Source organism: Triticum urartu, chromosome 1, assembly GCF_003073215.2.
Source record: "Triticum urartu cultivar G1812 chromosome 1, Tu2.1, whole genome shotgun sequence".
Lineage (NCBI taxonomy): Eukaryota > Viridiplantae > Streptophyta > Magnoliopsida > Poales > Poaceae > Triticum > Triticum urartu.
The window spans coordinates 353,730,814-353,755,235 of NC_053022.1; the positions used below are offsets into that span (position 1 = coordinate 353,730,814).

The 24,422-nt window shown below is 47.5% G+C and overlaps 4 protein-coding genes across 4 annotated transcripts; all 4 read right to left on the reverse strand.

The window, feature by feature from the left end:
- Positions 1 to 3,726: 3,726 nt before the first annotated feature.
- On the reverse strand, positions 3,727 to 6,462 carry LOC125511900 (plastidal glycolate/glycerate translocator 1, chloroplastic). Its single transcript, XM_048677149.1, has 8 exons — positions 6,005 to 6,462; positions 5,586 to 5,901; positions 5,214 to 5,475; positions 4,927 to 5,042; positions 4,692 to 4,801; positions 4,389 to 4,566; positions 4,155 to 4,284; positions 3,727 to 4,079 (listed from the first exon to the last, which is right to left on the reverse strand). The coding sequence occupies exons 1-8, from the start codon at positions 6,344 to 6,346 to the stop codon at positions 3,929 to 3,931; spliced, it is 1,605 nt and encodes a 534-aa protein (XP_048533106.1). The 5' UTR covers positions 6,347 to 6,462; the 3' UTR covers positions 3,727 to 3,928.
- A 248-nt stretch (positions 6,463 to 6,710) lies between these two features.
- On the reverse strand, positions 6,711 to 9,225 carry LOC125511916 (choline-phosphate cytidylyltransferase 2-like). Its single transcript, XM_048677150.1, has 8 exons — positions 8,882 to 9,225; positions 8,590 to 8,703; positions 8,080 to 8,175; positions 7,950 to 7,992; positions 7,710 to 7,865; positions 7,484 to 7,552; positions 7,234 to 7,344; positions 6,711 to 7,133 (listed from the first exon to the last, which is right to left on the reverse strand). The coding sequence occupies exons 1-8, from the start codon at positions 9,082 to 9,084 to the stop codon at positions 7,035 to 7,037; spliced, it is 891 nt and encodes a 296-aa protein (XP_048533107.1). The 5' UTR covers positions 9,085 to 9,225; the 3' UTR covers positions 6,711 to 7,034.
- Positions 9,226 to 12,316: 3,091 nt separating this feature from the next.
- On the reverse strand, positions 12,317 to 17,185 carry LOC125533397 (4-coumarate--CoA ligase-like 3). Its single transcript, XM_048696975.1, has 6 exons — positions 15,970 to 17,185; positions 14,864 to 15,053; positions 13,782 to 13,918; positions 13,604 to 13,671; positions 13,402 to 13,504; positions 12,317 to 12,755 (listed from the first exon to the last, which is right to left on the reverse strand). The coding sequence occupies exons 1-6, from the start codon at positions 17,071 to 17,073 to the stop codon at positions 12,600 to 12,602; spliced, it is 1,758 nt and encodes a 585-aa protein (XP_048552932.1). The 5' UTR covers positions 17,074 to 17,185; the 3' UTR covers positions 12,317 to 12,599.
- A 977-nt stretch (positions 17,186 to 18,162) lies between these two features.
- Positions 18,163 to 23,729, reverse strand: LOC125511932 (CSC1-like protein At1g32090). Its single transcript, XM_048677151.1, has 11 exons — positions 23,207 to 23,729; positions 21,577 to 21,729; positions 21,279 to 21,414; positions 21,096 to 21,197; positions 20,851 to 20,970; positions 20,689 to 20,769; positions 20,211 to 20,551; positions 19,876 to 20,121; positions 19,314 to 19,638; positions 18,995 to 19,228; positions 18,163 to 18,727 (listed from the first exon to the last, which is right to left on the reverse strand). Exons 1-11 carry the CDS (start codon positions 23,509 to 23,511, stop codon positions 18,356 to 18,358), a joined length of 2,415 nt encoding a protein of 804 aa, XP_048533108.1. The 5' UTR covers positions 23,512 to 23,729; the 3' UTR covers positions 18,163 to 18,355.
- Positions 23,730 to 24,422: the final 693 nt, after the last annotated feature.

A 24,422-nucleotide genomic window follows, 5' to 3' on the forward strand; every position in this document is an offset into this window, starting at 1 on the left:
GTGATAAAGTTGCAAAGTAAAATAAAGGCAAAGTAAAAAAGCAAAGGAAATAACTAAGTAGTAGGAGATTAATATGATGAAGATAGACCCGGGGGCCATAGGTTTCACTAGTGGCTTCTCTCGAGAGCATAAGTATTCTACGGTGGGTGAACAAATTACTGTTGAGCAATTGACAGAATTGAGCATAGTTATGAGAATATCTAGGTATGATCATGTATATAGGCATCACGTCCGAGACAAGTAGACCGACTCCTGCCTGCATCTACTACTATTACTCCACTCATCGACCGCTATCCAGCATGAATCTAGAGTATTAAGTTAAAATCAGAGTAACGCCTTAAGCAAGATGACATGATGTAGAGGAATAGACTCATGCAATATGATGAAAACCCCATCTTGTTATCCTCGATGGCAACAATACAATACGTGCCTTGCTGCCCCTACTGTCACTGGGAAAGGACACCGCAAGATTGAACCCAAAGCCAAGCACTTCTCCCATTGCAAGAAAGATCAATCTAGTAGGCCAAACCAAACTGATAATTCGAAGAGACTTGCAAAGATAACCAATCATACATAAAAGAATTCAGAGAAGATTCAAATATTATTCATAGATAGACTTGATCATAAACCCACAATTCATCGGTCTCAACAAACACACCGCAAAAAGAAGATTACATCGAATAGTTCTCCACAAGAGAGGGGGAGAACATTGTATTGAGACCCAAAAAGAGAGAAGAAGCCATCTAGCTAATAACTATGGACCCGTAGGTCTGAGGTAAACTACTCACACTTCATCGGAGGGGCTATGGTGTTGATGTAGAAGCCCTCCGTGATCGTTGCCCCCTCCGGTGGAGCTCCAGAACAGGCCCCAAGATGGGATCTCGTGGATACAGAAAGTTGCGGCGGTGGAATTAGGGTTTTGGCTCCGTATCTGATCGTTTGGGGGTACGTAGGTATATATAGGAGGAAGGAGTACGTCGGTGGAGCAACAGGGGGCCCATGAGGGTGGAGGGCGCACCTGGTGGGGGTGGGCGCGTCCCCTACCTCGTGGCCTCCTCTTTTGTATCTTGACGTAGGGTTCAAGTCTCCCGGGTCTTGTTTGTTGAGAAAATCACGTTCCCGAAGGTTTCATTCCGTTTGGACTCCGTTTGATATTCCTTTTCTTCGAAACCCTAAAACAGGCAAAAAACAACAATTCTGGGCTGGGCCTCCGGTTAATAGGTTAGTCCCAAAAATAATATAAAAGTGGATAATAAAGCCCAATAATGTCCAAAATAGTAGATAATATAGCATGGAGCAATCAAAAATTATAGATACGTTGGAGACGTATCAGGCGCCCCCCTAGCGCGTCCTGGTGGGTAGTGGGCCCCCTGAGGCCCATCTTCGCGTGAAACCGACGCCAAAAAATCCTATATATTCGGAAACCCCCGAAAGTTAATCTAGATCAGAAGTTCCACCGCTGCAAGCCTTTGTAGCCATGAAAAAACAATCTAGACCCGGTTTCGGCACCCTGTCGGAGAGGGAAATCATCACTGGTGGCCATCTTCATCATCCCAGTAGCCACCATGATGAGGAGGGAGTAGTCCACCCTCGGGGTTGAGGGTTTGTACTAGTAGCTATGTGTTTAATCTCTCTCTCTCTCTCTCTCTCGTGTTCTTGATTTGACATGATCTTGATGTATCGTGAGCTTTGTTAATATAGTTGGATCATATGGTGTTTCTCCCTCTCTATCTTGTTGTGATGAATTGAGTTTTCCCTTTGAGATTTCGTTATTATCGGATTGAATACTTTTATGGATTTGAGAGCACTTGATGTATGTCTTGTTATGAATACCCGTGGTGACAATGGAGTATCATATTGATTCACTTGATATATGTTTTGGCACTCAACTTGCGGATTCCCGAGGTGACATTGGGGTAATCTATGCATAGGAGTTGATGCATGTTTTCATCCTTGTTTCTCCGGTAGAAATCTTGGGACACTCTTTGAGGTTCTTTGTGTTGAATTGAGTATTATGAATCTGAAATTGTTTGATGCATATCGTATAATCAACTCACGGATACTCATGAGGACATTGGAGTATCTAGGTGACATTAGAGTTGATTGATGTGTATCATATGGCGTTATTTTAGTACGAACTCTTAGATAGATCGATTAGAAAGGATAACTTGGTGTTATTTTAGTATGAACTCTTGGATAGATCGATTGGAAAGGCTAACTTTGAGGTGGTTTCGTACCCTACAAACAATTTCTTACATTATCCGCTAGATAAGAACTTTGGAGTGATTCTTCATTGCACGTTGAGGGATGGTTATATGATCCAATTATATTAGCATTGTTGAGAGATTGCACTTGTGAAAGTATGGACCTTAGGCCTCATTTTCAAGTATTGCAATACCGTTTGTGCTCCGTTTTATCAATTGCTACCTTGCTGTTTTTATTGTTCCTATTACAAAATCAATATCTACTATCATTTCTACGATTGTATCACCATCTTTTCATCGAACTAGTGCACCTATACAAATTACCATTGTATTTGGTGTGTTGGGGACACAAGAGACTTTTTATTATTTGTTTGCAGGGTTGTTTGAGAGATACCATCTTCATCCTACGCCTCCCACGGATTGATAAACTTTAGGTCATCCACTTGAGGAAAAATTGCTATTATCCTACAAAACTCTGTGTTTGAAGGCCCAACATGAGTCTATAAGAATAAAGCTGTGTAGTAGACGTCACACTCAGTCGTGGCTTAGGCCCCCACTTCACCTCCTCTTGTGCCTTGCGAGGTGGACGTTGGTGTAGATGTTGCTGACACGCACTCTCCTAAGTCTATCAAGCATTCAGAGCGCCGATGCCTAGCCTCGGGGGCGATGTTTGTCATCAAGCTTGTCGAATACCTATCTATCTTGAATGTTAAATTAAAAAAACGATTCAATGTCTCTTGAAGCATAAGGCATGCATCAAGGCACAAATGCAAGAAGGATGAAGCTCACCCTCAACCTGGCACCCACGGGAAGAAATCTAGAAGTGCAAGGGAAAGAGAGATAATGGGGAGGTGCAGATGTTTTCATGATACATTTGTCTAGGTTGTAGACGTGGGCTCAGATGTGTCTGTTGTCTCTGTCGTTATATCATTTTCAAGTGGTTGTGGGTCGATGGGTTTCCATTGGTGTGACCAAAGTGCTTGGGTGTCGGACTGATTCTGTGTTAACTGTGTTTATTGGGGATTCATGTGGGTCCATAGTTTGGGAGTAGTTCGCATGTGTGGTCAAGATTGTGACGGTTTTCGTCTGGTTTTCCGTCAGTTAACCAACTCTTTTCTTCTTAATTAATGAATGAGGCAAAACCTCCGTTTTGAATTTTTTTACCAAAAATCGACAACTTTTTAAGAGCAATGTTAATAATATAATATAAGACTGTCATGTCATCAAAAGCTAGCAATATTATTCACTCATACAATATGGTTGGTTGTAAGGTCGCTCTTAAGTTAGTGAGTTTTTGCACTTTCTCTTTTTCTCCTTCCTCTTATCTAGGAGCACGTGTAGAGGCTGACTCTTACATGAGCGGACATAGAGAGGCTGATTCTTGCATGACAGCTCACTTCCTCCCTTTTTACTTGTCTCGCTGCTCCACATAGGCAAAAGGGCCATGCAAAGAGACAAGAACCAATTGTTGGCACCAAACCAATCAGACTATTACTCTTGTTCCTTTAGAAGAAAAATCGCATGGAGAAAAGCAATCACCGAACATTTTGCAGCTATACAAGCAAGGGAGTACTACTCACCTTGACTTGTTGCAACCATCCATCTTTACATGCCAAGGAAATTTTGCATTTTTGTTCTCCAAGCACTTACCATTCTTTTATAAAATGAAAAAAAAAAACTCATCACAAGCTGTTGCTGTTGCTGTATACGAGTGTATATGTGTGTCAGCCGGCTATGAACACCAGGCTTTGCCTGACGGCTGCAGAGGAGCAGATCAATGAGCCGAAAATGCCGGTGAGCGCGTAGGCGATGGCGCAGAAAGGGAGCGCCTCAGGCTCCTTGGCCGACAGCGCCGCGGTTCCCAACCCATGAGCACTGCACCCACCATCAAATTTAGCATGCTTTCAGAATGAACGCAGGGACAGGATCCCAGAGTTTCATCAAGTTTACCTGGAAGCTGTTCCGATCCCTCTGGCGATGGGGTCGTTGAGGCCAAGCTTATCCATGGCCGCTTGCACAAAGTTGGCGCCAATCAGGCCCGTCAGAACAACCACGGCGGCCGTCAGCGAAGTGTTTGCACCTGCATCATCGACGCACAAAGCACATCAGTTAGCTAGTTATATCACCACATTCCAAATTCAGTAGCTACACAGAAGAGAATGCAAGGGGGTTTGATTTAATTACCTTCGAAGAAAGAGACTATGCTCAGAGCCAACGCCACGGTTATACACCTTGGCAATATCGAGATGGTCAATGTTGGCTCCAACCCAATCAGGCGTCCTAGGATGGCTGTCGAGTACAGGGAGAATGTCGACGCAATCGCGATCGACGTGAAAATTTCTGCCGCGTGCCTCTTCACAAGCTGAATTCGACAGCGACACGAGTTATCAGGATTCGATACAGAGCAACCTTAACAGTGTTCCAAGATTTTTCGCAAAAAATAATGTAAAAAAAGTGTTGCAAGATAACAATGGGAATTACACATACCTTTCTCTGCTTGAACATTGAGAAGGCAAATGATAAGATGACAGACCCAAGAAAGCCCATCAGGACGTCACCAGCTCCAGGATTTGATGGCACCTTTGTCAGGTAATCACCTACAAAACCAACCAACCACTTGTGTTAGAGCAGAGCAGAGTATATATGGTCGCAATTACAAGGCAACTGTTGTGAAACTACAGATAAATTCAGAATTTGATTGCAGGGAAGTTTAGCTTAAAACCTAGCGCAGCATCGATTCCGGACCCGGAGAGGTACCCGTATGCGACCGCCGACAAATTCGCGGAAAGCGCGCAGCAGATGATCGGGTGTAACAATTTCTTGATACCAGGCGGTAACCTGAAAAAATAGCATATCATACATGCTGTAGTCAGGCAAATGCAAATGAAGTAGTAGTAGTAATACTAAACCCTGTACATAGTACTGTATAGTCTGTATTGGTATCTTCTTAACTGTAAGTGTATAGGAGTGTAATATGTTACGTAGTAGAAAGACATAGTGATGAATTACCCAGAACCAACCATGTATCCCAGTACAGTGGAAGCGAGCATGAACGGGAGGCACGTCCTGGCCGTGGTGCCAAGCGCCGTGGGGTTCACGAACGCCGTGGCGAAGGAGGCGACGAAGACGGCGCCCCACGCCCAGAACTCCAACGTCGCGAAGGTGGACGGCTTGCCCATCGGCTCGGCCGCGATGAGCTCCGTCTTGACGATCTTCCTCACGGTGAGCGCCGTGTACCCCGCCACCGCGAGCGAGGCGAACCAGCCACCGACTGCCGGCGACACACGAAAAGGAAAAATGCAGCAACGACAGCGTCAGTGAAGGTAAAAAATCTTGTGGCAGGACTGAGTGGCAATGGCATGCTAGGTGGTGGTAGAGTACATGTGATGAGGCAGATCTTGAGGCCGGAGGCGGCCGGGACGTCCCTGACGGCGAGGGGCAGGACGACGAGGGAGGGGACGTAGAAGAGCGGCAGCCAGCGCTGGATGAAGAGCGTGGCGGGCTCGAAGAAGTCCATGAAGGCCTTGGCCAGCGCCGGCGCGACGGTGTCGAGGACGAGGAGCACGGAGAAGATGCAGAACATGCCGAAGAGGGCGCTGGGGAACTTGATGGACGCCGCCACGAACGCCTGCTTCAGGTACTTGTCCGTGGCCAGCACGATGCCCAGCGACACCGCCAGGTGCGCGATGCCAACAACCTATACATACATACATACATACAAAGTGCAGAGAATAAGAATACGTACGTGCCGTGGACGATTATGCGATTCTCCAAGAGAACGAGGAGGAGCGAGCACTGACGCTGGGCAGGCCTCCGGTGGCGGCGGCGTCTCCGGAGCCGGCGGTGGAGTTGGGGGCGATGAGGCGGTGGCGAAGGGCGGCATTGTTGGGAGCCAATGCCATGAAAGCAGCGGCCGAGTCGGGGGCGCCTGGCGAGAGCGAGGCGCGAGGGGAGGAGCTGCAGCAAGAATGGGGGAGGCTGCGTCGGCATCGGCATCGGCATCGGCATCGTAGAGGCGTGAGCGAGCTGGGTTGGTGCGACGTCGGCGACGTGGCGCGGGGGAGAGCCGTGGCCGGGCGCGCGGTCGACAGGGGGAGCGGGTGGTGGGAGCGCAAAGCGGAGATCCCCATCATCGCGGCCATGAACGACCGGCCGGCCAGTGGAGTGGAGCAGAAGCAGAAACGGAGACGGAAGCAGCAGGGCTGACTGCCACTGATGCGAACCTGAAAGACTTTTCGGTGTTGTGTTCGATGCAGGCGTATGTGGCCAGGAGTCGGAGGCCAGGATGTATCCGGATTGGGATCCTTGGGTTGCCATTCAGCAGGGCACCCAGCAGGCCAGCACACATCACAGCTCCATGTGAAGCAGCTGTTCAACACCAACATTCTTTTCTTCCCTTTTTTAAAAAAAAGAAAAGAAAAACAGCAGCATACTTGATGGGTTACAAAAATTTAAGCTATGGTCTTAATCTTGTGCTCCCTTTTTCTGATGGAGTAAGCCGAAAAATGGAGCAACTTCTTTTCTCTCATTACAAAAGATACAGCCTACAAAGATCAAGGTAACAAAACTCTCTCCACATAGTAGGTAAGCCGCTCGACACCAAACGTCCCTGCTATAGACATCATATCTGCGTACAAAACTGTGAAACCACACACACACACATCCTCCAGCAACAAAAAAAGAACAGTAATAATAATACAAAGGATTTGCTCAGCTAACTCAACCACTTTACTCAGCACAAGCATCACATTCCATGACACAAGCACAGCTAAACAACTTCTCGCTTTCTCGGTGTTCGTTCACACCATCACAAAGACCTGGTCTGAAAGATCAGGCCGCCGCCACCGGCTGCCGCATAAGACCGCCGGCTATGCCTTTGCCGGCCTGCCTCCCCAACCTCTCCTGTATCCGGTCCTTGATGGCAGTCTCCTGAGTAATTATAACAATAGCGTCAGTATGTCTCTTTGTCCTGAATTTCATGTTCGATTTGACTACTCTGTTTGTAGATTTTAAGCAAAGTATACTATACCATGACGTGGCAGTGCTCCTCGAACTTCTCCAGGAAGCCAGCCACCCAGCGATCCGCGTTCGCCAGCCACTCTTCGTGGTTTATCCCAGCCGTCTTCGCCACCGTTTGCAACTACACAGCACATCAGAAGATCAGCACAACTAATAATCATCGGGCCTAAAAAACGTCTATTCTGCCATGTGGATGGAACGATTGGTCTGTAGATTGCCGGCAAGCATGATTTGAGCTGAGAAGGCGCATGGCTGATTACCTTTTCTTGTTGTGCCTTCACAGTCTCCCGCAGTTTATTTATCTTCATATTCACTTGCAGTTGTTTCTCCTGAAAACAAGACAACCAACACAAGTTATTACCTGGGCTGGGAGACCAAACGAATAACATCACAATATACCGAAAGACAAAAAATAAGCCATGTGCTAAGCTCTACTCGTCGCAAAAAAAGGTTGGTTGGTTAGGTGTCATCAGAAATGTGGCTGACCTTAACATAGCTCACGCCCATATCTTTCCTTGAGTAACCTCGTGCTAAATTCCTCATGACATACTGGTTGTAGTCCTTCACTATCCTCATTATAAGGTCCGATGTCGATACTCCATCAGTCCGTTTTGTTTCCTTGAATTTTCCAATCTTCTTGACCTGATAACACAATAGGAATAAGTAAGCAACGGCAAAGATAACGCCGTCGATCCACATATATTAGTTGTGGAGATGCAAACTTACAAACTCATAGACGTCATTTGCAGCACCGCTTGTATCGGCATAACTGCAATGAGTATGTTTATAGTTAGTGGAGCTGATTAGAGGGGGAAAAGTGAGGATTTGGTATAGCTCTTGAGCGGGTATGACTTACGGCAAAGCATCATGTGCGACATAGTCAATCTGATGCTTCTCAATGAATTCTGGCGTGAGAACCCAGGGAGCATCGGGAATGACCTCATCAACCCACCTAAAGCAGCAGATAAATAGTTAGACGATCGGCAGAGCAGAAAATACCATTTTTTTAATCAAATATCATAAAGGACCAGGCATACTTGATTCTTAAATAAACATGGCATATGCTTAGAACAGGGGGGAATGTCAAATGGGTCAACCCAAGTATTTATATAAGCGTGGTGTTGCAATGAATCACATATCATCCAGTTCTCCTGGTGATCAAAAGAATAACAGGACAGGATGGCTCCAATGCACAAATGGAGGCAACCGGTGGTAGCATTTGACAATCGAAAGCGATGTGTAACTGGCATACTATACTGGTGATGCGTGTCTGCATCTCGTAATAATAACTGAACGAAGAAATGCGGTGCGATGTATACTGATTAAAGAGGTGGGAAATGAGGAAGGGTTGGTGGTTGTTACGCACTTGCAGTGGCGCAGGGACTCGTATCGCTCCTCCTGGTTCATGACGGTCTTGCCCTTGTAGCGCCGCGTGAGGTCGTCGTTGCAGCATCCCACCAGCAGGTACGTGTTGGGGAACCTGCAGCCAAGTACAGATCGAAATGAGTATCGATTTGAGGCGGTCGGACCGAGATTCAGACGTCGCCTTGGAACGAGGCGACAAACGCGGCCCCAGATCCAACAAATTCAACCGCCAGACGGGCCTAGATCTACATGTACGTAGAAAACAGGCGAAGAAGGAACACGCAAGAACGTACAGCAGCTTGGCCTGCTCGAGGGCGCGGGCGTGGCCGAAGTGGAAGAGGTCGAAGATGCCGTCGGCGTAGACGCGGACGGGGCGGCCGTCGTCGCTCCCCGCGGCGCTGGCGTTGGCGCTGGCGGTGGTCGCCTCCTCCTTCTTGTTGCCGCTGCTGCTGTTGGTGTGGAGCATGCGCTTCTTGGAATTGGAGACGCGCGCCATCGCTGGTCGCTCGTCGCTCCGGGTGGTGATTGAGGGTGAGGACGAGAGGAGGAAGCGGCGCTAAATAGGCGGAGGGACGGACGGGCTTTTCTTTCTGACTTTCTCTCCGCCTCGATGATCAGACTCGTGGGCAAACAAGTCTGGGCCCGCCCGCCAAATCCGTCTGGTTAAGCAGACGGATCCGTCCTGGGTACGGATAATATACCCGCACCTAATCCTGTGGACGCGTAGTACTGCCATCACGCGGCTGCCCATGTTTTTTCATCGCCCTTCGGCGCGCCTTCACGTTTATGTTTTGTATGATGATGTTCCATCATTTCACTTTGCACATGTAAAAAATGATCCTAACGATGACGACGGTCCTCCGTTTAAGTTAAGATTTTCCTCGCCGGTTTACTCAACTGATGATAAATTACAACAATATATACCATATTTAACCGCCATGGTCGAAGATGAATAAATTAGAACTTTCTCACGTAAAAAAAAAAGAATGACATGTTTTAATATTTTCTCTAAACTAGGAGGGAAACTGTCGATGAAGACACGTTGAGGTTTGTGTATGGATGTTTTATACGTGGCAAAAGGCACATAAGCGGAGAGGTTGTCCCTATGTCTGACTTTACGTGGAAGTCCAGGGCGCCGTTGCAGTGCAAGTTCTTCACCTGGCTGGCATTAAGAAATAGGTGTTGGACGTCCGACCGGCTCGCTTGACGGGGGTTGCCGCGTCAAGATTCATGCCCATTTTGTGCTTAACGCGGTGAAACAATAAGGGTTAATTTAACAAATGTCACTTCAAATCTGGCGATTCCGAGAAATGCCACTGCAATTTTCAAACTTTGAAAAATGCCATTTTCAGTGGCATCTTTCGAAGTCTGCAGTAACGTCTTTCAAAGTTTGCAAAAATTGCAGTGGCATTTTTCAAAGTTTGAAAATTGCTGCGGCATTTTTATGAATCGCCATAATTGGAGTGGCATTTATCTAATTAACCCAAACAATAAACCACATCCTTTTGGATTGCGTATTTGCGAGCGAGGTCTGGGCGATTGTGTGCACAACATTCCGCAAGCCTGGATGGACACCCAGGAGTAATGATCAGCTAAACGTTTGGTGCACGGACAAGAGTGGAGGTGAGCATCACATCAAGGACATTCACGTGATTCTAGTTCTCACCATGTGGTCATTATGAAAGCACCACAACTCTATAGTTTTCGACGGAGCAACACCATCACGACGCCTTGCCATCAACTACATCGAGAGGGGAGGAAAGAGTTAGAGTCAGAACGAACTCTTTCTAAGGCGACGTCGACAACTTCATAGGCTACTTAGGCGGGTGGGTACTTGGGAGAGGGTAGGCTAGTGCACTAGCGGCACAGGTGGAGCCGTGTTCTGCATGTAGCATCTAAGCTGTAAGGTGGAGGGGTTCTCTCCCCCAAACTCTCTTCTTTAATATATGATACACACACTCATGCGTATTGGAGAAAGCAGCTTACTGATCTAGCTCGACTTGACTTGAATCTATGAATGCACCAAGAACGCTCACCTGCTTTGTTGGTCTGTTCTTCAGAGTTGGCCAAATCGACTTTGTGAACTAGGTCAACTTCATGTAAGCCTTAGATCTCACCACTACTTTCGTAACCCTCATCTCTATCATTGTTGTCCACATTGTTACTTTAGATTTGATGGTGAACAAGAGCAACCGCCCACCACATTTGTGGTGATCCAGCTCCCACGGATACATGTGGTAACTCGTTAGATGGCCGCCATGCGGCATCATTTAAAGCCGACATGCCTGCAAACCCCGGCTATAAAAGCCCAACGCCGAGTCATTCCCCTCTACCCCTAGTCGTTGCTCCAGCTCAATCTCTCCTAGCCCCTCGGCGCGACGATGTCGTCCTGGCAGAATGCCGAGTACTGGCTCAACATCCTAGCGGACGCGAACCTACCATCGTAAACCCCACGCTTCGTCGTTGCGAACTCTCCCCACGATGCATAAACAACAGGAGTCGCTACATCCTCTTCCCGTCGTGGTTTGCATGGCACTGGCAGCTCCTCGTGACAGGAGCCGAAGGGGGAGGGGATCTAGCGGCTCGCGTGATGCTGGTGACTCCCGCCGCTGCTTGAGGCATGAGTCTAATGCTTTGTGTGTCATCATCCCCGTCAACGACGATGATGAGAAGGAGGTTGTCACCCCCGCTAATCTTGTCATCATGTTCGTCATCGTAGCCTAGCTCGAGCCCGAGCCCGAGTAACTAATCGAATAGCTACATTGCATATTTTGAAAATACCGTTTGACGATACTTCAAGTTACAAAATATACGTGATACGACAAAGTTTGACCACTTATATAGTTGTTAATTAAGTTGTTGTGTTTATTCACCGTTTGGTTAGGATTAAATGTCGCCTAAATTGCCCCTAGAAATTCGAAGCAAATGAAATTATAGAGGCTGTAGTTTGGCGATTATGTGGTTGCGCATAGTCCCTTCAGCTTTTAAAACATCATGAAACACTCTCCATATGAGGGATGACCGATTCGGGTTTTGGCAACTTTGCTAGAATTGCTCTAGGCCAGCGATGTGCCCATAACCCTCTGCCATACACATGGAGTGCCCAAAGTAATGGATCGACGTGTCCATCCTTGTTAGCTTAAGAAACATCCAATTGCTACGTCGTGGCTATTCATATCTTCAAATGAGTAATTGCTTGCCACTTGTGTCATTTTCAGACCCACAAAGTGAAATTTACTGTTTACATATTCACGTTCTCTCCAGAAGATATGAAGAACCGATCGGCACAGATGCCTGCCTAATTAAGCAGGCAAGGTGTATGGATACACGCAGTTCGTTGGTTGGTTGGCATTGAATTAATTAGCTGAAGATGTCAATCTACTAATCCAAAACAAATGCATCACAATGCCAGCAGCACATTCCATCCAATGGCCGCATATTCCCTCTTCCAGAGTTTTCATTTTGTTGCTATATTAAACTATGAAACTACTCGAGTTCCATTTTAGCAGCTCCACGTTGCTGTCTCCAGAAGAACCACACATCCATCACAAGAATCAATCAACCCCCTAAAAAACAAGATATAAAAAAAAAAACTCCTATGACTAAATCGACCTCTTTCGCAACACGGCTTTCAACAAGGAATAAACGCCCTTGAGCCACCGTCGCCATGTCCGACCGAAGAAGGTCTAGACAAGGATTTTCATCCTGTTTGCTGATACTAGCCAATGAAGACCAGTAGACGACACCTTCAACAAGGTAATAATACGAAATGGTGTTCCAATCAACAGTCTTTCCTGACGAATCTATCTATAGACTATAATAGCACACAGACATGTATTCCAGTGACGGACTCAGACACATCCTATGGGAGCATGGTATGGTACTGCTAGTATGCAATCACGAGCAATCCCAATCCCTGGTGAACCAATCCCAATCCCAATCGCACACCAAAAACATCCAGCAGCTAACACATGTATTTCATCCATTTCGATGGAAGCTGCTCGACTCCGTTTACAGCCTTGCACTGGGTTTGGTGTGATCTGAACGGGAAGCAGCAGCATCAATGCGCAGAGAGTCTTTGAGAAGCCTTCTCAGAACCTTGCCAGCAGCTGACTTGGGTATTGCCTCCACGAATATCACCTTGCGAACTTTCTTGTACGGGGACACCTGCACCCACCATCATCAGATCAATTCGCAGCTTCAGCAAAAGAAAAGAGAATTTTTTTTACTTTCTACAGAATTGCAAGTGATTAAATTTTCGGTGTAATGAACCCCTAGTCTATCTCACTACTTGGACATGGTCAAGAAGCAGCAACAAATTCTGGCCGCAATCTTTTCTTGGACGTCTCTCTTCCTGCCAGACAAGGTCTCACAGGAACAGCCGAGCTCCTGTATTTTGTCCAGCGCCGCGCATCACTCTTGAATGGATCATGGGTTCGATTGGTGAGTCAACAAAGAGAGGGGAGGAGTGCATGCCAGCCTGACCTAGCATACGCCACTAGCTCTGGAGTATAGAATGGCGTGCGTGCCAAACAACCTGACCTCATGTTAGTGAGTATGCGTTTCCGTCCGTACAGCGAGTCAGGACAGGTGGGGAGCATGCACAGCAATCACTCATGGTCATGGAAACTGTCTTGACAACCACTGATATCTCAGGATTGCTTAGAATGTTTGTCATGTTCGATTGGACTTGAAATTTTATGATTAAAACTAAAAGGATGCATCATACTACTGTTATGACACGTCGGTTTCAAGGAAGGAAGCAGAAGAGTGGTGCTGTGCTGTGCTGTGCAATGTAGTAGCGTCTTTTTACCTGCTTGGCCACATACTCCATTACTTGCACACAGGTCAGATGGCTTCCAGATCTCCTCACCACGAAAGCTACTGGTATCTCTCCAGCTTCTTCATCTTCAGCACTACGTGCAAGTCGAGAAAAGCGAAAGAATAAAAGTTCAATTCCATGCTGACAAATAAGTTCAACCAACGTAATATTATCTAACGGTTTTCGAACTTACGATGTCACAGCAACATCAACAATTTCAGGGTGCTGGACCAAAACTGCTTCAAGGTCAGCTGGAGCTATCTGATGTTCAGAATGATAATTTGTTATAACCCATTAACTTCTTGCGCAATTTGTTACTATAAACAAGAGCAAGGTCGGTGTATTATACTGCCTGCTACATGAAGGCATACCTGAAATCCTTTGTACTTGATAGTGTCTTTCAAACGGCCCACTATGTATAAGTAACCATCTGAATCAAAGTAAGCAAGGTCACCAGTCTGCAACCAGCCATCGTTTCTCGTGCATGTGTCCTCATCATTCAAGTAACCTGTGAAAAAAGAAAATTCCGACAACCCAAATATAAATGAGGAAAAATGGCATGGATTATAGCTCAAGTAATTCAGGGGGCGTTAGCCTCGGCCCAGATAATGCTAAAGACTAGACCTGAGAACCGATTCTATTTACCTTTCTAAAGAGAAAAATAATCACATAGCAGTAAAGGCAGTACAAATTAATTCTTTTGTACTGGCACAGTTGGATATTTAAGCACTACAATGATAAGAAGTACCCATATCATAGACACAAGGGAATTATATATAAATAACAATTAAGAGGAGGATGAAATCATGTGTAAGTAAAAAAAAATGATCTTATTATCTAAGGGAGCTAAAAAAGAATAGCAGAAAATGCAGAGACAATGCATATGTAGTCTTTATAAGGTCTTCATGGCAGGTCCGGTTAGCAATCTCAAACCCTGATATTGATATATGCAATCATATTAACCAGCTCAGCACTGAGTTAAGTAAAGGCCAGCCACATATTGTTAAAGGCTAGACCTGAGAGCTGATTCTGTTTACCTTTCTAAAAGGAAAAATAATCACATAGCACAGTAAAGGTAGTATAAATCAATTTTTTTTGTCGCATAATCAGATACTTGCACTAGAATGATAAGAAGCACCTATATCATAGACACAAGGGAATTGTATAAAATAACCATTAAGAGGACGAAGAAATCATGTTAAGCACAAAGAATGATCATATTTATTTTCTAAGTGAGCTGAAAAAGAATGGCAGAAAATGCAGAGACAATGCATATGCCAAGTCTTCATAGGGTCTTCAATAACCACCTCAGCACTGAGTTAAGTAAAGGCCAGTCAATTTATTTTTAAAGTGATCTTTTTAACTAGACATCGGTTTGCATCAGACTACAAATACCAAAATTCAAGGTGTGTGTTTTCGTTGCAGTGGCTGAGTTGGGCTCATGAAATGTTACCTTTCATTATAGCTGGCCCATGGAGCCATAACTCCCCACAAGAGCCAGGAGGTAAACATAAGCCAGTTTCCAGATCAACAATTTTGGCATGCATGTTTGGGGCTAAAAGACCTACAGATGCATACTTCTTGTGCTTCGAGGTATTGAAACCACGAGTTCCCACAGCAGTAGATTCTGTCATGCCATAGCCCTGTTCAAAGTGTAAACATTTACTCAGAATATTCCAAGCAGTTGGAACTGGAGCAGTATATTTCAGTGATTACATTGCAACTATTTACTGAAAATATTGCAAGCAATTGGAATGGGTAATTTCGAATCACACGACTAACTTTCAGTTCTCCAATTGCATAAAAAATAGCAGTTTACTCTGAATACTGCATACAACTGGAACTGGAACTGCAGTAATAGTTTCACAGTTTGATTGCAGAAGTATTAATTGTATACAAATTTTGCTTTAAACTTGTTAATCCCTACTTTGTCACCCCATCTAAAATATGCACATACATGTCTATAATGTTTGCATAGTCAAATCAACTGCATCTCATATGCAGAAAATTGGTAGGCTGAACTTTAAGGTGATAAAACAAAAGGACCAACATACATGAATGGATATACCTATGTAATAGACTAAGTACTATTCATCACATATCAGCGACAAGGCATATGATTAAATAGTACCACTAAATTATTTTAGGGCCCTCTTATCTGGCGAATGTCAGCTGGGAGGAGGTAACGATTGCGGACATTTTAACTGGCAATTTACGCAGTGGGGGGATCGCAATTTCTTCAGAAACATAACTTCTGGGAAAGAAGAAAAAAGTTCGCTGCAAAAAGGGGAGGATTTGCCATCTCCCACCACATAAACTTGTCAAAAAAAAAGCTCGCATGTCACCCCTTCCAAGCTGACGTTCGCCACGTAACAATACCGTTATTCCTTTCCAGCCGACGTTCGTCACGTAACAGTACCGTTATTTTATACTCAGAATACGGACACCTGGACTACAACAATTGTTTGCCTTCACCAACCTATGTTTCCCAGAATAGTACTCCCTCCGTAAACTTACGGAGGGAGTACAAACAATTTAAATTTAGTAGGCTATATGTACCTGAATGAAATCGACGTGTGGGAAAGCCTTGATAAAGTCCTGAACAAGTTTGCCGTTGAGTGGAGCTGCACCGCTGGAGACCTGCACCAAGGAGTCCAATGACGAGGCGCCCGTGGCCTTGGCCCTCAGCAGCGCCGCCATGATGGGCGGCACGAGCGGCAAGTGCGTGACCTTATACCTGTGGACGGCCCTGACGGCCTCGCCGACGTCGAACCTCCTCATGACCACCACGGTGGAGCCGAGCGAGAGGAGGCCCGCGGCGAAGAGGGAGAGGCCGTAGACGTGGAACATGGGCAGCGCGGCCAGGTAGACATTGTCACAAGCAGGTCGCGCGTACTGCGACGCCTCGAAGCGCACGAAGAGCTCGACCATGGCTATGAGGTTGCGGTGCGTGAGCACGACGCCCTTGCTCCGTCCGCTGGTCCCCGAGGAGTAGAGGACGGCGGCGGCGTCGTCCTGGCCAACCTCCGCCGATGGGAGGTCGTCGGCGTCGGAATCGAGCAGCGAGCGGAAGGGCGCGAACTCGTGGCCCGCCGAGGGCGTGGGATGGAACGTCTCCGGCACGAGGACCACCGGGGCGGCGGAGGGCGGGAGCTTGGCGGCGTTGTCGGGCGACGCGAGCACGAGGGACGGGGCGGTGTCCCGCAGGCGGTCGGCGATCTCGGCGCGGGAGCTGGAGGGGTTCATGGTGGTGGCGACGCCGCCGGCGGCGAGGACGGCGAGGAAGGCGACGGGGAAGGCGAGGGAGTTGGGGAGGACGAGGAGCACGAAGGCGCCGGCGCGGATGTCGTGGGCTCCGCGGAGGCCGCGCGCGAGGGAGGATACGAGGCGGCGGAAGTCGGCGCGGGAGAGGGAGGCGGCGGTGGCGGCGTCGAGGAGGCACGGCGGGGAATGCGGCGGCGGCGGGCCGAGCGGGAGGCGGGAGAAGATGTGCGGGACGAGGGAGAGGCCCGGGTCGGCGGGGAGCGGCACCGGCGGGTGGGCGCTGGCGTAGAGGCCGGCGGCGGCGGAGTAGAAGGCGGCGGCGCTGGGGTCCTGCGCGGCGTGCTGCATTGCTGCTGCTGCTGCTGATCTCGCTGTGCTACTACTGAAGTTAAGATCCATTCGTCTTTGCTTTCGGGAGGCGGTTGATATAGCCGCTGAAGCAGCGGATTCGCATGACCCTCCGTTGATCCGCCGGTGGATGCCCGCCGTCGGTTGCCCTGTCCGTCCCGACTCCCGAGCCTTCACGTTTTGCCTCATGCGGTTCGGCTTTGCTTGATTGGCTCATGCAAACAGAAACTGCCGTCTATCTCATCAGCAGAAGCACGTTTTGGCCAACCTTTTTTTTTTAGAAAAAACACTATAGTAAACTGTGGATGCTCGTGGCTTGACAGGCGTGCACTGAATAGCTTTACATGTTTGGACAAATCCGGAAAGAAAATGCTACTGCCTCGGATGCCATGTTGAACCACGTCTCGTCCTAAAAGGCGTGTCACCCATGTGTGGCTTGATCACGTCACCTCTGGCACTGAGCTCACCCTTTGCATATATACACCGCCTCTGCTTCAAACATTGGCTCACATTGTCTCTATGGGAAGTTTGTTGGGGTAACGCCCTTCCCCTCCCTCGTTGGCGACGGGGAGGGCGACCCCAGATCCCGCCGCCGGTCTCCCCCTTCCTCCCCTCGCCACCGCCAGGGGGCGCGGCCAGGCAAAGCCTGTTCGGTGGCGACAGGGGGAGGAGGGGCTTGCGTCCTCGCGCGTGTGTGGGCTTTCGTGGGCTGGTCTCTCCACGGTCAAGCACGGCGCTGTTGTTGGGTATCATGGTGTGGCGGTGCTTGCGTGTGACGGTGCCCTGCGGCGGTGGCGGTGGACCGAGGAGCCTGCGGTGCAACGGGTTAAGACCCACGCTGCCTGTCAACCTAATCTAGGTGTGGCGACTATACGTCGACAGGCAGCGTGGGTTGCGGCAGCAAGGGCCGATGGCTGTGGCTCTGCCTCCCAGCGATGGTGGCTGTCTGTTGGGAAATGCAGCAGAAAACAAAAAAAAAATCACCCTCGGCCATTCAAGAATAATATGAAGATGCATTAAGCGGTTTGATGTGCAACATTGAGTCGCCCTAATTCCAAAAGATGTTTGACAGTTAGGTACTTAGGTTCTTTCGGATTAATGGGAGTTGCCGTAAGTATCGCCATCCAACGCCGATTCGCATTAGTACTCAAGGTAATTGATTTCTCCATTTACAGAAGGAAAATCAATCAACTCATAAGATTATCATCACACGACTACATATTGGCATGTACATCAATCATCATCAGCATCATCTGGACTGGACTAGAGGGGCAATCATTTTCACTAAAATGCCAGGCAAAAGGTCAAGTCAGGGAGTGGTAAATTCGCAGCATCAATGCTCGACTCCAGGGTGGTAGACAAAGTGTGGCGGCGACTGCTCACTCCTCATGTGAGTTTCCTCGTGCTGGTACTCATACTGGTGCTGGTAGTACTGGTACTGGTACTGGCTGCTGGTCCTCTCCTCGTGGTGGCAATGCGTCTGTGCGCTCGTCTCCTCCTCGTACTGTGAGTGTGAGCTTCTCACATGCTGCTGCTGCTGCTGATGCTCCGATTTGTCGATTCTCACCTCTATGGTGGCCTCCTCTTTCTGATCCTCCTGCTCAAACATGTGGAAGATGGGGTGCAGGTATGCATTTGCCAGGTAGGTCTTGAGGTTCAGGCTCGGCTCCGACGCGTGCTCCATCCTGTCCTTCTCCATCGCTTCCTGAGGTTCAGAAATGCAAACAACATCTCAGGTTCTGCAAACGATTTTCGAAGCAAAATTACCAATGAAAGAAAATAGCGTGCCAAGGTAAAATAATGCAACCTTAAAATCCGCTACAGTGACCCTATATCACACTATAGCGAACGACTGTACACTGATTTCATTTAGCAAGACAATGCTCACAACGTTGTAGCGTGCTATTAGCGGTGCTATAGCGCGCTATTTTTTCATTGAAAATTATACATGATACAGAGGTGACGCACTGACCTCTAGAGGGTACTTGCGGAACGCGGGTTCGAACCGACTCTTGCAGTACTTGTGGAACCATATTGTCAGCAACGGCAGGAAGATGAGCAGCGGAGTGGAGTAGGCGGCTTTCATCGTGCTCATCAGCCCAAAGAGGGTCACATGAGAGATGAGCAGGCTCGCTATGATGCGCGAATGGACCTGAGGCCAGAACGCCGCCGCGCTTTCGTACTCCTGATTGTACACATTGATGATCTGAAAACCAAGAGTGAAGGTAGGTCAGCGCACTGGCTCTGACGCAGCAAATGGATAGAGGTCAAAGCAGTATTCATCAACTCACCTGATGCCTGTAGACAAGGTAAGCGAAGGCGAAGAAGACGATTATGAAAGGGAGGAGAATGGGGGTGACCACCGCGTACACGAGCCCAAGGAGGAAGTACAACTGCAGGGATGGAAGGTTTTCTCCAAGAGAGATGCTGCGTGGGTCCATCGCCCTCTCCCTGTCCCGCTCGGTTTTCACGATGAACATGTTCTTCAGATGGTAGATGACCAGTGGCTTCACCCGAAGAATCTCGTTGGCAATGCCGGCCCAGCCATCGACCATTATGTATGTCATGAAGAATGTTGCTTTCATTGGTACGGCCACTCCAATGGTCCTTGGTATTCTGTTAAGAAATTAAAGGAAACGCGGATTGTTACCGTACATCCAACATTTTTCATTTTTCATATGTACATTTTGAGAGTGAGTGCTAGTACATTCTAGTCATATGACGCGGCAGCACAATGATTAATGGAGACATTTTTTTTTGAAAAGGGGATAATTAATAAAATGAAGACATGGGAAAATAAGTTTTGGTTCATGTATGTAATATGTTAGCAGAAGAATATTTGAAGAAACTCACTGTGAAGGAGGATCGTGAAAAAAAGAATCTAGCTGCTCAAAAGCTGTGCCAGCAATTATGCTTCCAAGAAATACATTCACCAGCATGAAGTAGTAATATTTCGAAGCAGTTCTTCTTTCCAGAGATGACAAAGAGACATAGCCTTCAACTTTTGACATGATCATAAGAACCGTAGGGAGGATATAGAGAAAGAGCTTCAAAGCCAGACCGGGTAGGAAACCCTGTAGGAAGGACTTCACCACCTTTCTGCAAATTGAAAAAAAAGTCGTGTGAATGAATAGAAATAACGAGAAATCTCAAGAGGCATGATGCACAAAAAGAAAGAGAATCCTTACACTTCTATTACTGGCCTCAAGAAAGGCGCGACTCTTTCAATACCCTCGAGATTGGCAAGTGATTGCACAAATGCAATAGGTATCATGTAGAAGAACACCAAAGCAAAGACCGCGATTGATATGAGAAACTTGCGTATGCTCAGAGAGAAAAATGGAATAGCAAGATTCTGCCAGTAAACGTCACGTGGTTCAGGAGCCCAGTTAGTCAGCCATTGTGTGGGATTCTTTGACTGTTGTGTCTGTGCACATACAGCAGCACCCCATCTTGAGTCAAATGTCACAAAAGAAACTGGCATAATGGCTTTTGGATCATTCAAAACTCTTTGACGCTCTGATGCAATCTGAAAATATTGACGTAAACGTAGCCTGTGTTAAAATCATAAACATATGTACATCTGATCTGCATAGGGTCTAGAAATTCAGCATGCACGGTAAAATGTTTCCCCCGAATCATAACGCCAACAAATTGTAGACGTACCCTCTTATCAAGTTCGCTAATTCTAGCCCGGTAGTAGTCGATTTGATCCACTTGTCTACCACAGAAACCAAAGCATCCTGTCTGAAATACCATGAACAAGGCAAGCAGTTAAGTTTATATGCACATATCCAAAAATAACAAAAGCAATGATTGGAACATTACCCTTCCAGTTGGTCTTTTCTCAGGATGCCTTTCAAACTTTAGCTGGTAGTAATCCAGCCAGTTTTGAAGTCTCTCCTTTTGCTTTACAAGTTTAGCATACCGGTTTGCATTGTAAACAGCCTGAAATAAAAAATAAGGTCAAGTTCTATAATCAAAACACTAGCCGTTATTTGTGTGTGTGTGTGTGTGTGTGTGTGTGTGTGTGTGTGTGTGTGTAAAAATCAACTAGAATGAGGATAGTATACCTGCTGACCAAGATAGTGGTCTGGATGGTTCCTGCGGAAGAACTCGTCAACTGTCTCAGACGTCGAATGGCTTGACACACGAGGTATGTTTCTGACAATCACCTGGCATTGTTTTTATTGTTGTTATTAAATGCTACAGTAGGACAGCTCTCGACGCATAGCAAACTTTGTTGATGTACTTACAGTGAACTGATCAGCACAACGTTTCTGAGAAGCTAGGAAATGCAATCTCATGAAGGCCACATTACTGTACTCTTTGTACAGCATAAAGCACGTCCAAAATGTGAACACATACGCCATTAGAAGATGAATAAAGAACCTGAAATGAAGTGGGATGTCAGGGGTCAACATTTTAGAGTACTGTTACAAATCAGAACATACAACCTAGAGCAACATAGAGTTTTAAAGAACAATGTTCTGACTTTGTGTTAGGATAAAAATGAACTGGCAAATTTAGAGTTCATAATTTACTGAAGATTACCTGTTGGAGCCCGGGCTAACATTTGATATGGACAGCTTATCAATATCACTGAACATAACATCTTTTCTCAGGTTCAGTAGGGTCCCTCCAGAGACATTGACCGGAATGAGAACCAGCAAGGCGACAACCATGACGGGCAGAAAAATCTTGAGGCTGCAAGTGAGACCAGAGGAAAAAAATAGTTAGTGTACAAAACACAGGGCTCAAACTGAACCTGTAAAATAGCCACACAAAAAAATACTACTAGTACTATATTGAAGACTTGAAGTGCATGAAACACAAAACAGTAGTCCCATCTCCTGCAACAGAGTTCCAAATCTTTTCCTTGACAAAAAGGGGGAAGGGAAAGGTGAAATTTCTCCAAAAGCACCGCCTGAGCAACCAAGGTCAACAGAATAATTTTTGCTTCTCGGTCGGATGGCCGTAAAGCATCGCCCACATGCGAGGATAAACGTGAAGGAGAAGTTTCGCCGGATCGAGAAACGCTTATACTTATTAGATGATGGAAATTAGTTTTATGCTCCATCTCTACAGTAGAAGGGACCAGCGAACCAGATTGTCTATCAATTTTCACTGTTGAAAACATGGCTGCATTCTGAAGAGGGAAAGCTTTGGAACGAAATTCCGTCCAAGGCGGCAAGGAAAGCATCTCCAGTTTGTTGTAAACGCCGGTGGTTGGTCCCGCCCTCCCCACATGCTGAATGATCGGTTGGAGCCACACGGAAAAGTTGCGTGTTGTTTAGTGGGGGAGCACCACCACTTAGCTAGGAATATGATACGGGTCGGTGGCGGGGTATACTCGATTACACCAGGCAGGCTAAAGTACTAGTCTAAAGCTGGATAAGTCCGTGCCTTGGCTGAAAGAGCGCCCGTGATCGTGCAAAACAATCCAAGGATATCTGACGGGCGGACGGCGCCATTTTCAACGCACAACTGAATTGGATGGCAGCCGCGACGTGCCAGGATGACCTCTATCGCCAACGTTGTCGCCGGACCCGGACACAAGCAACATTTCTCCGGATAATCACGCAACCCGTCACTCTGAGATCCAATCAGTTGTGGGTTGAACTGACAAGTCTAATTAGCAAGGATTAATATCAAAAGCATTAGGGTTAAAACTTGGGGATAAAAATTGTACAGTGTTTCGTTGGGGGAAAATGCTTGTTTGGGGTTTGGGGTGCGCAATCTCCGGAGCATGTGAGGATCACATGTTCCGTATGAGAGAACCGAACAAGCATTGTGCTGTGCAACGAAGGAAACAGCTAGCAGCAGCGAGAAGGCAAGGTATAGGCGTGCATTATTGACACGCAAACCAACAACTCATCCAGGCAGGCAGGCAGGGGCAGGCCATGGGTGCAAATTTGGCGAAAAGCGCTTGTAACATTAATGGCAATGGCGTAATCCGCTGCCACTAATTTGGCGAAAATGAAAAGACGAACCAAATGCGGCCGTTATACTACTATCTGGGGATCAGGGCAAATTTGCTGTCGAGGAATTGGGTTGACAAAATAGTAACCGATCGCACGACTCCCAAATTGCACAATTCTGTAGTAGTAGTCGAGCAGAGCAGAGCAGTAGTGGTAGTGGGAGGATTTCCGGAAATTAGAAGGGAGTGAGTGGTGTGGCGTACCCGAGGGTGTAGATTCGGAGGTAGACGGCGGAGTCGAGGCCGGCGTGGTGTATGAGCTCGGTCTGGGTCATGCGGAGCGCGCCGGGGACCCAGCTGAGGAACTTGAAGTAGGTGCAGAGGTTGAGGTTGATGGCCCTGCGGGCGCCGCGGTGGTCGGCGGCGCGCTTGCCGGCGATGTAGAGCTTGGGGAAGTAGACGCGGTCGTTGATGGGCTGGATGCGGAGCACGGCGAAGAGCAGCAGGAAGACGAAGGCCCCCAGGATGTTGATGAAGGCCGACACCCCGAGGTCCTGCAGCGTCGCCATGGCTGGGGACTGGGTGGGTTGTCTGTGCCGCCGCCTAGCAGACTAGCAGTAGACGCGCCGGCGCATGCGCGGCAAGGAAGGGGAGAGAAGGCAGGCGGGCGGAAATTGAGGGCGCCGGGGCGGGGGTGGTGGCGTGATGGAAGGTGGAGTAAATGGAGGGAAGAGAGGAGGAGAACGGCAGGCAGTCGGGCCGGGTTCCTCGCTTGGAATTTTGTGGAGCCCACCGACCACCGCCGCTCTATCTTGTCACGGATGCTACGTAGCGCTGTCTCTGCTTGGCGTCACAATGCGTTCTGGCCATGTACAGACGGCATGGATGAGTGAGGATGGTGTTGGTTTCTTCTTTCCAGTCCAGAGAGAAATTGGGTGGAAACTCGACATGAACACTAGTACTCCCTCCGTTCTCAAATATAAGTCTTTCTAGAGTGTTGGTTAATGGATGTGCCGGAGAGAAATTCACTCATGCGTGTGGGCTGAGGCAGGGGGACTCAATATCACCGCTACTATTCGTGATCGCAATGGACGTGCTCACAGCCATCATTAGTAAGGCACACGACAACCAGGTGCTGGCAAAGATCAATGGTTGTGGACCGATGCAAAGGCTGTCGCTATATGCTGATGATGTGGTTCTTTTCATCAAACCGACGAGGCCGGACTTAGCTTTTGTCAAAGAGGCGCTCAACATCTTCGGGGCTGCATCAGGGCTACAAGTGAACTTCGTGAAATCCTCAGCTATTCTGATCCGTGATGAAGAGGAGGACGAGGAACGGCTGCGGAATACTTTACCATGGCAGATCGAGACGTTTTCTTGCAAATATTTTGGATTGCAACTGAGTATCAAATGCCTCACGAGATTGGACTGGCAACCAATTGTGCATGCGGCCCTTCGGATATTACGAGGATGGCAGAGG

Excerpts from the sequence above, each read along its gene's own strand:
- LOC125511900 (XM_048677149.1), bottom strand. The coding sequence starts at position 6,346 with ATGGCCGCGATGATGGGGATCTCCGCTTTGCGCTCCCACCACCCGCTC. Across the intron at positions 4,802-4,926 it reads CGGAATCGATGCTGCGCTAG|GTGATTACCTGACAAAGGTG; the intron begins GTTTTAAGCTAA and ends TTGGTTTTGTAG. Across the intron at positions 4,285-4,388 it reads CATAGTCTCTTTCTTCGAAG|GTGCAAACACTTCGCTGACG; the intron begins GTAATTAAATCA and ends TCGATGATGCAG.
- LOC125511916 (XM_048677150.1), bottom strand. The coding sequence starts at position 9,084 with ATGGCGCGCGTCTCCAATTCCAAGAAGCGCATGCTCCACACCAACAGC. Across the intron at positions 7,993-8,079 it reads GTCGCACATGATGCTTTGCC|TTATGCCGATACAAGCGGTG; the intron begins GTAAGTCATACC and ends TACTCATTGCAG. Across the intron at positions 7,866-7,949 it reads CAAATGACGTCTATGAGTTT|GTCAAGAAGATTGGAAAATT; the intron begins GTAAGTTTGCAT and ends TTGTGTTATCAG.
- LOC125533397 (XM_048696975.1), bottom strand. The coding sequence starts at position 17,073 with ATGGATCTTAACTTCAGTAGTAGCACAGCGAGATCAGCAGCAGCAGCA. Across the intron at positions 15,054-15,969 it reads CACACGTCGATTTCATTCAG|GGCTATGGCATGACAGAATC; the intron begins GTACATATAGCC and ends CACTTTGAACAG. Across the intron at positions 13,919-14,863 it reads TGGGCCAGCTATAATGAAAG|GTTACTTGAATGATGAGGAC; the intron begins GTAACATTTCAT and ends CTTTTTTCACAG.
- LOC125511932 (XM_048677151.1), bottom strand. The coding sequence starts at position 23,511 with ATGGCGACGCTGCAGGACCTCGGGGTGTCGGCCTTCATCAACATCCTG. Across the intron at positions 20,122-20,210 it reads TTGAGGCCAGTAATAGAAGT|AAAGGTGGTGAAGTCCTTCC; the intron begins GTAAGGATTCTC and ends TTCAATTTGCAG. Across the intron at positions 19,639-19,875 it reads TTTCACGATCCTCCTTCACA|AATACCAAGGACCATTGGAG; the intron begins GTGAGTTTCTTC and ends ATTTCTTAACAG.